This window comes from Nematolebias whitei, chromosome 15 (genome assembly GCF_014905685.2).
Source record: "Nematolebias whitei isolate Nwh7 chromosome 15, NemWhi1, whole genome shotgun sequence".
In the NCBI taxonomy this organism is placed as follows: Eukaryota; Metazoa; Chordata; class Actinopteri; order Cyprinodontiformes; family Rivulidae; genus Nematolebias; species Nematolebias whitei.
In genome coordinates this window covers 37,216,187-37,228,741 of record NC_056512.1, presented here as the reverse complement: position 1 = coordinate 37,228,741, position 12,555 = coordinate 37,216,187, and the positions used below count along the sequence as shown (strand labels likewise).

At 40.1% G+C, this 12,555-nt stretch overlaps 2 protein-coding genes across 3 annotated transcripts in view; one reads left to right on the top strand and one right to left on the bottom strand.

Moving 5' to 3' along the window:
• Window positions 1-1,037, bottom strand: part of eef2kmt (eukaryotic elongation factor 2 lysine methyltransferase) — a 13,690-nt gene extending 12,653 nt beyond the window's left edge. Inside the window, exons 1-3 of the mRNA XM_037688574.1 lie at window positions 1,023-1,037; window positions 268-330; window positions 114-194 (exon numbers count right to left, since the gene is read on the bottom strand). Coding sequence (XP_037544502.1) covers window positions 114-194; window positions 268-330; window positions 1,023-1,037 — 159 coding nt within the window. The remainder of the gene's footprint in view (window positions 1-113; window positions 195-267; window positions 331-1,022) is intronic.
• A 3,842-nt stretch (window positions 1,038-4,879) lies between these two features.
• pigq (phosphatidylinositol glycan anchor biosynthesis, class Q) overlaps window positions 4,880-12,555 on the top strand; it is a 15,915-nt gene continuing 8,239 nt past the window's right edge. For both annotated transcript variants that reach the window (XM_037688447.1, XM_037688446.1), the window contains exons 1-7: window positions 4,880-4,958; window positions 6,200-6,412; window positions 8,817-9,003; window positions 9,111-9,271; window positions 11,732-11,928; window positions 12,037-12,168; window positions 12,260-12,380. In XM_037688447.1, coding sequence (XP_037544375.1) covers window positions 6,260-6,412; window positions 8,817-9,003; window positions 9,111-9,271; window positions 11,732-11,928; window positions 12,037-12,168; window positions 12,260-12,380 — 951 coding nt within the window. In that variant the 5' untranslated portion in view covers window positions 4,880-4,958; window positions 6,200-6,259. The remainder of the gene's footprint in view (window positions 4,959-6,199; window positions 6,413-8,816; window positions 9,004-9,110; window positions 9,272-11,731; window positions 11,929-12,036; window positions 12,169-12,259; window positions 12,381-12,555) is intronic.

Sequence of the window (12,555 nt, the reverse complement as noted above, 5' to 3'; positions counted from 1 at the left end):
GGTTCTGTATGAAATGACAGAAGAGGTTCTGAAAGGTTCTGTTTGAGAAGACAGGAGGTTACAGAAGGTTCTGTTTCATGAGACAGAGGAGGTTCTAGTGGACCTGCACTGACCCGTTTGATGAGCTCACACAGGAACAGCCTCCGATACCGGACCGACGGGGGGAACTTCCGGCTCAGAGGATGAAGACACGTCTGCAGGACATAGACATCCTGCCTGAGTTTTGTTGACCAGAACCGAGTTTGATCAGAACCGGGTCAAGTTTACCTGCTTCATAAGATCCAAGAGGAACTCGGCGGACTCGCTGCTCTGCAGGTGGTCCTCCAAGACCTGCAACACAAACTGGGTCAGAATCTGGCTCTGTTGTTTAGTTTGGACTCAGAACCATTTACAGCTCTGGGAGCTGACAGGTGTGATGCACACACCTGTCCAGGTGAACCGCGGTGAAGTTAGCTTTACGTTGGACATTCGCGCTCCGTGGCTTCAACGGTGTGTTCCTCTCGGTCGATCCGAAACAGGTCCTGGTCGGGGGACTGGCGGGCCGGCGAGCAAGAGGATGACAGCAGTGAAAGGAGCTCCCGATTTTGAAGTTAAAAACCAAAACAACTCGAATTTGCAATAATTCTTTCTAAACAATGAAGAACAAGACTTGAAGGTATGAAGTGATCTGTGGAAGCTGCACCAAGGAGATGAAGTGGACCAGACTGCACCTGCTGGTAGAGTCATGGAGGACAATGACGCACTAACAGGTGATGACCAACAAGCTTGCAGCGTAAGTCTGGAACCATAATAAAAGAACTGAGAGAATTCAGGAAAGATAATGATATGCAGCTGAAGGGAATCCAAGAAGATGCCAATAAGACAAATAAACGACTAGAAGAGGCAGAAGAGAGGATCATAATGTTTCATGGACAAATATAACTGTGTATCTTCAGCATAATAATGAAAATGTATCCCATGCTGTTAATAACTACCTAATGGACGCATAAATAAAGTAAAGAGTATTGGTCCAAGCACTGAACCTTGAGGATCTCCATTACTAACTATGGCGCATGATGATTTATTTACATTTACAAATTGGAATCTATCAGATACATATGATTTAAACCATTTTTTTAAATTATTTATAAATTTATTCATTTTTAAAACTATAAACAATTCCATAAACAATAAAAAAAACAATAAAAATGAAAGGCAGCAGAAGGAAGAAAAAAAATCTTATCTGCCCCTTTTTTCCAAACAATTAATTCAAACAATAATAATCTTCAAGTAACAAAACAATTTAGAGCTGTTCCTGTAATTTCAATATCATATTCAAGTCTCTGTAATAGAATGCAGCACTGAGGTCTAACAGGACCAGTGTAGACACCTGTCCATTGTCAGAGGCCATGAGAATATCATTAGTAACTTTCACCGGTGCAGATTCGGTGCTGTGGTGAGCTCTAAACCCTGACTGAAATTCTTCAAACTGTTTATTTATTTGCAGGCGATCACGCAACTGACCAGCAACTATTTTCTCTTGAATTTATTTTAGATGAAAGTTAGCGTAGATATAGGTCTAAAGTTGGTCAGAATTTCTGAATCAAGGTCAGACTTCTTAAGCAAAGGTTTAATTATAGTAACCTTAAAGGGCTGTGGTACATAACCATTTATTAGAGACAAATGAAGCAGATCCAAAATGTGAATATTAATTAGGGGAAATACATCTTTAAACATTCTGGTTGGGATGGGATCTAGCAGAAGAGCATGATTTGGATGAAGCTATTATTTCTGACAATTCAGAGAGCTCAACAGGACAACAGTCCAAACACAAATCGGGTTTCAGCAATAACTCTAAAGCTGCATCATCTGACGGGACCAGGGGTAGTAGAAGTAAGGATGGTTTGAATTTTCTCTCTAATTGAAATAATTTTGTTTATAAAGAATCTCATTAAGTCATTACTGCTTATAGTTGTAAGGATACATGATTCAACAGAGATGGGACTTTTAATTAAGCTACCTATAGTAATGAACAGATCTCTAGGGTTATTTTTATTCTCATCTATTAAAGATGAATAATATAAAGTTCTAGCTTTACATAGAGTTTTCTTATATGTTAGCAGACTAACTTTCCAAGTTTAAATAACATTATTCAACGTTAGTGGAACTCCATTTTCTCTACTGCTTTCTAGATGCTTGCTTTAAAGTATATAACTCAGAATTGAACAAAGGGGCCAGCTTCCTCTGGGATACGCGATATATACGGTACATGGTAGAAACGATAGACATTTAGCCTATGATAGAGATCTGTATTCTACCGGCTAACCGCAGTAATACTGTCTGATGTAAAATCAGATTTGTCAGATTTAACCTGTAATATTTTGTACTTATCTTAATAAAGACAATTATCACTGCTTCACGTGCTCAGGTCTGTTTATTGCATTCTCATAGCAAATACACCGAATATACATCACATCCGTCTATATCTTGGGCAAGCCATGAAGACAATCATGACACTTTACAGTACAACACTGTAAATACAACATCTCCCTTTGTTTTTTTGTTTTGACACCACGTCCTCATTGAACAGGTACACATTTTGTTTTGCTGTTTTGACTGTGCAGCCTCCAAGCTTCCAAATAAATTCATTAAAAGACCATTCTTCAATAGGAATGTTTATTTCACGTGTTCTCAGCACTTTGTTAAAACAGTTTTTCCACAACAATGTAAACTTAGTGTCTGTAATAAAACTGTATATGTTGTATAACTGACATTTATTAGCAATCTACGAAAAGAATGCTTTCAAATGAGAAATAAACGGGTATGTCTCGTCTGCCTGGTCTTGGGGAGTAATTTTATATAAGTTTTGTGTGAGTGGTGTAAATATATTATTTTTCGTTTCTGAAGAGCGTTTGGTTCAGTAAATTGTTGACGGTCCCTTAGCGAATGTCTCGGAGGGGCAGCCTGAGCGCGGCTGGCCCAAATCAGACTGCCTGCTTCGGATCGACCGACAGGAACACACCGCTGAAGACACGGAGCGTGAATGTCCAACGTAAAACTAATTTTCCCGCGGTTCACCTGGACAGGTGTGTGTGGGCTCCACCCACCTCCGACTGTCCGTCCAAGGCGGGAGGTCAAAGGTCACGACTGTCAATCATTCGTTTCAGTTCAATTCAATTCAGTTTATTTATTTAAATAAATTAAAGAAAGTCCTCACCTTCCAGGGAAACGAAGACAAACGGCTCATGCTGAAAAAAAGCACCTGGAATTCTCTAAAAACATATTTTTCCTCCTCCTCACCCGCCTGCGCCATCTTACACGCGCGATTGTTTATTTAATTTTTACCCAGAATCCAACGCGACCTTTCTGCCGCATGCGCTGCTGGGTAATGCAGTTCATCTGGCTTTAAATGAACTGTCATCAAATAAATGCTTTGTACAGAATATACTGAATAAAATCACTAGAATAGAACTTACATTTAATAAATTAAACCCTAATATTAAAATGTTAATCAGTTGTTACAGATATAAACAGTTTAAATATAAACTCTGAACCACAAAAAGATAAAAATAGTTTGTTCGGTTGTTCCTTTTATCTGCTGAAGGTTTAGTTGCCGCTCTTTTTTCTGCTGACTCACTTTCTGCAGCAGGAGATAAATCTGTCTTCAGTTGGACAACCTGTCTTAGAGCGCAGAGACAAACGGAGACGGTGAGAAACTAACTTTATGTCCTTTTTATGTCTTTCACTGTTTGTCGTCATGTCACAAAATGCATCAAACTGAGAGGTTTTATCTTCTTACTAACAAGTTTAGTTTCTGTGCATCTGGAGACCAAAAACAAAAGACTTTAAAATGTCTTAAAGTCAACTATCCTTAACATTTAAAATGTTTTCAGATCTACTGCACTGGCTAATTGAAGTTTATCTACAACTTATTATTCTTTATAGCATTTTATTTAGTCTTTCGAGGTCTGTTACCAGGAGTAACAAATTAATAAATGTCAAAAAGTCACACCAGTAGCTTTAATAAAATTAACTTTAATTGACAAACGGTGGTAAAAACAAAGGAATAAACAAATTAAAATAAAACTGTTAAAGTTAATGAAGTTTTTATCCAAGATCCTTGTATCTGTTGAGGTTTTTATTACTTTTCTTAAACTTTTTAACATTCCTCTGGTTGTTACAAACCATAGAAACAAAACTTAATGCTGTGATAAATACTCTTTTTTTTATTTGAAGTATTTTAGACAATTCTTCACAATGTTTTAAATAACAGATTCAGACACAAAGGAATTTAAATGATTAAATTTTTATTGAAGGTTTAAATCTAGTAAAGTATTTCTTTATACTTGTGAGTTCTGTTCATTGCATTTAGTGTAAATTTAGTGTATCAGGTCTCTCTTGTAAAAGAGTCCCGGAGACTCAATGGGATTAACCTGTTTAAATAAAGGTTGAATGAATGAAAAAAAAAAAAAAAAAAAAAAAACAATAAAGTGCTCTGTGTTGTCATCAACGTAATGATGAAAACTGTTCTTTGCATTTAACCCATCACTCCTGAGAAACACCCACGTGGAGCAGTGGGCAGCCATGGACGTGCCCGGGGAGCAGTTAGGGATTAGGTGTCTTGCTCAAGGACACCACAACATGTGGGCATGGCTGGGAGTTGAACCTGCAACTTTCTGGTTCCAACTGGGCTGCCCTACCTCTATGCATACATAATGCAGCAAAATAAACAAATTAAAAAGGTAACAAGTCATTTTAATACTTGGTTTATTTACATAAAGACTTTAACTGCTGGATTTCAGTAACTGGCCCCTGAGCAGTGAAGGTAAGTCAAACCAACGAGCCTCTGAGAACAGCGGAACTGTCAGACAGAGCCGTGTTTCTGACCGGACACATTAGTGGACGGACTGTAAATAAAGATGGAGGCAGTTTTGCCGTAGGACTACTGCCTCAGTGTTTCAGGTGGAAGGTTCAGAGAGGTAAATATAATATTTATCTCATTCATTTATATTTCGGTTTCCTGGTTATATGTTTAAAAGTTCGACGGTTGAAAAACCCCGACTTCCGGTGAAGTTTTAAACTTAAAGTCGAGCAGGACTTTCTGCCTCACAATAAAATTTTATTTCAGTAAGTTCCTCCGTTATGCGACGACATGTTTTCGTTTTTAGTCCTCAGCTAACACAACACTTGGCCTGGTTCTGGTCCCGGTTCGTACATGAAAATCACTGCGGCTGGTGTCAAACGACATTTCCGCCCTGGGCGCTCTAGTTGCCGTGGCAACCCGCTTGTTTGAAGGGCAAAGAGGAGACGCGCGCAGCTTCCAGATTCCCGTTAAAACCGGACCGTTCTTAGTTTTTCCTCTAATTGGGCTAATCCCTGATCTCTTAGCTCCAAACTGGATTTATTTTATAATTACTTACGATTTTCTTTGTGATTCGGCTCGTTTTAAATTAAAGTATCCTTTCGAGTTTATTTATTAACAGCCTTGTAGAGAAGTCTTCATCTAGCCCTCGGTCATATTTTACAAGCAGCTAGGCTTCCTGTCATCTTGTAAATGTTTTTAACGGTTTGAAACACGTAAACAAGGTGCTACTTAATACGACAGATCCTGTTGGTAGGCCTCAGACTGATGAAGTCCTTTGGACTGTCCAGATGACATGATTTAACTTTTTTCTGTTACCTGGATGATTTAGCCTGCTTACTCTTTTTGATCTTTAAGTATTTCCAGCATTTTAAATCATTTTATGTCTGACTGATGAACAGTTACATTATGTTTGTTCTTTTCGAGACACTCCTCATAAAATACTTTAACTCTCCAGAGTTTTTTATCCTTGTTAAATTGATGTTTTAATAAAATAATTCTGATGTATTTCTGTCTTGGCATTGCGTTAACACCTGGAAGCTCCAGAGCAGCACCTCCTGATGGTGGTCAGTTGAGCAGCAGCTCCAGGCTCTTCCTGGACCTCTGAAATCCAGCAGAACTAAAACCAGTTTTTCACTGGGTTTTAGGTTTAGTGTTTGTTAAACGAATAACGGCAATAAATTATGTTTATTTTTATCTGACGTTGGATTTACTTCAGTTCAAGACATGCTGTGGAATAGGTGGTTGTTTTCATGTCCTGAAAAGTCAGTTTTTAACCTTTGCATCTCGATGGTTCAGTTGGACTCTCATTCCTAACACAACTTTCAGATGTGATCCAGTTTAATCCTGTCATTTCAGCAGCACTCACAGAAGGTTTAACTGGTGCTTCCTGGTTCTGTCCTGAGAGCTGCTGCCGTCATGGTGCTGAAGATCTTCTTCCCACAGTGCTGTAACCGGGCTGACAGTGGGCTGCTGGTGGGCCGCTGGCTCTCTGGTCACAACTCAGCCGTGGTTCTGGCGGTCATCCACTACCCGTTCATCCCGGGTCAGGTGAAGCAGTACATCCAACAGGTTGGTACCACACAGCTCATCCCCTGTCCTGATGTCAACATCAAATGATACATGTGTTTATGAATATCTTGGAAACTCTGCATGAAAAGAATTGTATGCAAAAAAAAACTGTGTTAAAAGAAATGCTGTTGATAAACCATGGTTGACGTAAAAGGATTAAGAAATGCTTGTTAAAAAAAACAATTAATTGTACTCATGTTTCTTAAAATTAAGAATAAAAGAAGCAGAAGAGAGATACAAGAAGTATAAAAACAAACCGGTATGGATTATAAGAAAACATAAGAAGGAATATTATAGTGACTTACTAAACAAAAGTAAGAGTGATATGAAAGCAGCATGGGGAGTAATGAATAGTGTTTTGAAAAATCATAAAGTCTGATCAGGTATTTCACAGTATTTTGTAAAAGATTACAAGAAAATCTACGATCAAAAGGAAATAGTAAATGAATTCAATGAATATTATGTGAATGTTGGCCCAAGTCTTGCAGCTAAAATACCAAATGTAAATAATGATGTGAGTCATCCAGTCATGGGTTGTGCCAACAGCATTTTTCTCTGTGACAATGATAAAGAAGAAATACTGAGAGTATTGTAAAAAAATCTTGCAGATAAAGACCAAAAGACTGGCTGGACATGATGCTTGTAAAGAATATAATGAGTTGTGTTATTGAACCATTTACATATATATGTAATTTATCATTTTCAACAGGAACATTTCCAGAAAATATGAAAATAGCAAAGATAGTTCCTCTTTACAAGAATGGTGAGGAATGTGTGTTCACTAATTACAGACCAATATTCTTGTTGCCACAATTTTCAAAAATATTAGAGAAATTATTTTTAACCAAATTAGATCGATTTATAGATAAATAGAATATTTTAAGTAATAGTCAATATGGGTTTAGAGCAAATAATTCAACATCAATGGCTCTCATGGAATTAATAGAAGAGATAAGAAATGCTGTTATCAAAAACAGTATTGTGTTAGTGTTTTTGTTGATTTAAAAAAGGCCTTCGACACTACTGACCACACCATTCTCCTTAAAAACTGAATAAATGTGGCATTAAAGGATTAACACTACAGTGGGTTTCCAGTTATTTGAATAATGGGCGACAGTTTGTACAGGTAAACGATGTACGATCTGACTTTTGTGTTAATGGATGTGGAGGGCTCAGGGCTTTGTGTTGGGAACAAAGTTGTTTGTTTTGTATGTGAATGATCTGGTTGATGTGTCAGGGCTAAAAACCAATCAGACTTGTTCCTGATTTTAGTTTTCTCAATCGCCTTAATCTAGCTGTTGTTTTTGCTCTTGATTATTCCTCTTGATTGTGCTTTTGGTTGCTGTTTTGTTTTGATTATCTCGAGGCTCAATGGGATTTTTTTCTTTTTCTTTCGGCTGCTCCTTGCGTTACCACAACCACAGACCACCGAGCTACCACAGCCCTCTGTGTGGAGCAGATAGCTGCTATCTAGGACACCTGGAGGAGCAGATGTTGGGGTTTAAGGGCCTTGCTCAAGGGCCCAGAGTGGGACAAATGAGGGTGGGGGCAGGTGTGGGTGCTTCACCTACCCCACCCACATTTTTGATGTTTTCGGTATCGGGGCTTGAACCTGCGATCTTCCGATCACAGGCCCACCTTCTCTAACCTCTGCGCCACCACTCCCCGCCCCGAGGCTCAATGGGATAAACCTGTCTAAATAAAGCTTGAATGAATTTGCAGATGATACCACATTTTTTTGTTCGGGTGAAGATATTGAACGGATGTTACAGATGATACAGGCAGAATTCATAAAATACTAACTTGGTTCCAACTTAATAAAGTTATCATTAAATTTGGAAAAAAACAAACCACATAATATTTAGTAATAGAAAGAAAATTATCGAAGTCCCATTTAAAATTGACGGTATTGAAATTCATAGTTAATGAAATAAAAATTATTGGATGTCGTTATTGATGAGAAGCTGACATGGAAATTTCATGTAATTTACTTAAGAATAAATATAGCTAAATCAATTGAAGGAAACAGGAGCGGAGTAGGAGAAGGCCCTTTTGTCTAGTTCAGTCCTCACTGAGGGAACACTGCGGGTAATAACGTCCTGAGAGCGCACGCTGTAGCTGCACTCACACAGTGACATGTAGGAGGAGATGTATGAAGGCAGCAGACCAAGCCTGAAGGGATTGTAAACCTTTTGTGTTAATCTGATGCCGTTTTATTAAAGATTTTATAGAATAAGTTTTAAATTTCAGGACATTAAATTATGAATTATGTGAATTTACTTTAAATGAAACTCACGGGTTCTATGAACACGCTCCGTCTCTGAAGGTAAATCTCTGATAGCCCAGGACGATTCATTTTCTTCCGGTTCTTTTCGCTGAAACTCTCGGACCTCCTCCCTCCCAGCTGCAGGCCCAGAGTGGCGTGGAGCTGACGGTTCTTGGGTCCTGGAGTTTACCCAAAGAGGGTCAGGAGGACCCGGAGAGCTTCCTCAGAGACCTGAGCACCATCTTTCCTCGGGAACCCTGGCTCCAGATCAGCCGAACAGTCGGGAAGATGGGCTTCAGCTGCGAGGTGCTCGGCCGAGATCACAGTGAGAGCCAGGACCTGAGGTTCAGTGAATCTGGACGTCACCACATGATTTAAGATTTGACCAAACGTTTCAGACATAAACTCATTCCTGATTGTTGTCTGGCCCAGGTGGACGAGCAACTCAGCAGGAAGACGACGAGGAGGAGGATGAAGAAGACAAAGTGATCTTTGTTCACTACGAGCAGAGGAAGGTGATGGTGTCGCAGCTTCATCCCATTGAGGACCAGAACCACGACAACAGAACCCAACCATCGTCTGAGCTGAGACAGGTAGGACACTATAAGTCTACGCTGCTCTGTGGAACATTCACTGTCTGTGGTACCTTGAAAATTTGTCTTTGGAATTCTCTCACTGAGACACGTCCAAATGTTCACAAACCAACAAACTGGGAAGAAGAAAAAGTCCAAAATAACTCAGTCTGAAGAACTGTTGACAAGAAGACAGACATCCTGGGTTCCTAAATGAAACCTGAAAGACGTGTTCTCAGATGTTCCAGACACGTTCTCAATTCAATTCAGTTTATTTCTGTAGCTCCGAGTCCCAACTGAAGTCGTCTCAGGGCTCTGATTAGAAACATTCACAAACATCATAAAATACCATCAGTAAAAGTTCTCTATCTGAGGAAGCAGCCGATTGTGTTGAATCTCCACTTCATCACAGTCTCCCACCCTGAGCAAGAACAAAGGAGACAGTGGAAAGGAATAACTCCCTTTAACAGGAAGAAACCTCCAGCAGAACCAGACTCAGGATGAGCGGCCATCTGCTTCAAACAGCTGGGTTTGAGAGGACAGGAAGTAGAAACAGACACAGAATGACAGGTCCAGGTGTACTTTCTATGGTCCAGGTGTACTTTCGATAGTCCAGGTGTACTTTCGATAGTCCAGGTGTACTTTCATTAGTCCAGGTGTACTTTCTATGGTCCAGTAGGAATGCACGATATATACGGTACGTGGTAGAAACGATAAACAGACTATGATAGAGATCTGTATTCTTCCGGCTAACCACAGTAATGCTGTGTCTGATGTAAAATCAGAGTTGTCAGATTTAATCGTTACTGTTTTTAGTTGAAAACTGTGTGTAAGTGATGTTAAAGTCCTTCTTTCGAGAGCTAAGTAGCGAAGCTACAAGCTAACTACAGCGGGCTTGCTGTACTCGTATTTGGACGCATGCTCAAAATGCTGTGTTCTGGCAAAAGTTGTTTTTTTTTTTGTCAAAAGTTCATTGGTCAGCTTTAGAGAGTGCATTTGAGCTAAAAAAAAAAAAAAAAGGTTAAACCTGCTCTCTGATCTGTAAAAGAACGCTGTGTTGTGTGATTTTACTGCGAGACCCTCTGGTCAAAGCCACAGAGGAAACTGGTCGCCATTTTGTGTCAGTTTTCCTTAAAGCGGAAGGAGACGCCCACTAGAGGGTGTTTTCAGTGTAAAATGCTGCTCTGTTGCTGTTCAAGGTGAGAAGTCAGGAAAATGTTCAGAGTTAACAACATATTCTTTTGTTTAAAACATATGGCTAAAACTACATTTGAAATCTTTTGCACTGCTTTGCACTACAAAAAAAGCCTAATACTTGGTTTGTTAATTATTTAAAAACTCTCTGGACCTAGTAGTGGAATTTTCTTAATTGAGATAATTTTGAGGTATAGCGGTTTTCAAAATAAATGATGGCAAAAGGACACCCTATGCTTTTTTTTCATTCCTATTGCAAGTTTTATACCAAAAACATTTCATGATAAATATCGTTACTGCCACCCATCACAATAGATAGCGTGGTATGAATTTTATGCCATATCGCACATCCCTATAGTCCAGGTGTACTTTCTATAGTCCAGGTGTACTTTCTATAGTCCAGGTGTACTTTCTATAGTTCAGGTGTACTTTATATGGTCCAGGTATACTTTCTATAGTCCAGGTGTACTTTCTATAGTTCAGGTGTACTTTTTATAGTCCAGGTGTACTTTCTATAGTTCAGGTGTACTTTCTATGGTACAGGTGTGCTTTCTATAGTCCAGGTGTTTCTATAGTCCAGGTGTACTTTCTATAATCCAAGTGTACTTTCTATAGTCCAGGTGGTGTTTCTATAGTCCATGTGTACTTTCTATAGTCCAGGTGTACTTTCTATAGTTCAGGTGTACTTTCTATAGTCCAGGTGTACTTTCTATAGTCCAGGTGTACTTTCTGTAGGAGGAAAGACAAAAAACGTTAAGATAGAAATAATTACAAACAGGTAGAGTAGAGCAAGTAAAGACAACAGCAGAGAGAGGACATTTGGTCAGTTTGTCCTCCAGCAGTCTGAGCCTATAGCAGCAGAACTAAGGGATAGCTCAGGAAACCTTTATTTCTAGTCTCACTGAGCCGCGAGGACTCATGTACAAGAGAGACCTGTTCCAGACAGGATATATAAAGTACAGACAACAATAAACTAGAGTAAAAATTCAGTTGAAATAAAAGTAGTGTTAAAAACAATAAACAAGGTGAAATTATAAAAACAAGAACTTACGGTAGTCCCGCACTACTTCGTGGTTTGACTTTTGTGACTCGCTCTTTCGTGCTTTTTCAAAGTAAGATTGGACATGACACACAATTGGCTGATTGATGGATGAGCCGCACAAGCGACATGGATTTTTTATTTTAAACAAATTATTTAAAATGATTTAGCACCTGTGTGCAGCCCACATGATGTTCCTGACATGTTCTCCACTCAGATGTTCCTGACATGTTCTCCTCTCCTCTCAGATGTTCCAGACGGTGGCCCGCAGCGAGCCGCTCTTCTTTTTGGACAAATACGATGATGGACCTCTGAAGTCGACCCACTGGCAGTCTGAAGGCCGTGAGGCCAGCATCATCGTGGAGTTGTTGAAACGGGCCTCAGTGCCGCTCTGCTTCCTGGTCAGCTGGCTGCTGTCAGTCTGGACCTGGATCTGTGAGATCCGGTGAGGATGAGATGAAGCCGGGTCATCTCGGCTGATGGTTGATGTGAAATCACGTCAGCTGACCTTGTTCTGAGGGCTTCGGACTTTGATTGTTTTATTTTCCTGCAGCATCTTCAGAGTTTTCCCTCTGAGCTTCCTGTCCTCCAAGCTGTCCACGTGTGTCCAAGTGAGCCACAGAACAGAACACCTGAAGATGCTCAGCTCTCCCAGAGCAGCCAAAGGTCACATGGACTTCATGAGGTGGGTCTGTGGTTCCATTTGGACCTCAGGGGGAGCAGCAGTTGGGTCATGTTGGTTCTGGTCCTTCCCGCACGTCTGTCTCTGTCTGCAGGAAAGCTAACGTCCTGGTCTCGGTTCTGGTGGACATGGTGCTGGGTGTGCTGCTCATGTCATGGCTCTACAAAGATCAGAACATCTCCATGCTGGCCCAGACTCTGGTTCCTGCAGCTGACGTAAGTCTGGACTTAGTTCCGTTTGAGCTTTGTTTAACAAACAAACAACAAAGGGCTAAAACCTGGAGCAGCCCATGTCCTCCAGAGACACCTGGAGCGGCCTGTGTCCTCCAGAGACACCTGGAGCAGCCCGTGTCCTCCAGAGACACCTGGAACAGCATGTGTCCTCCAGAGA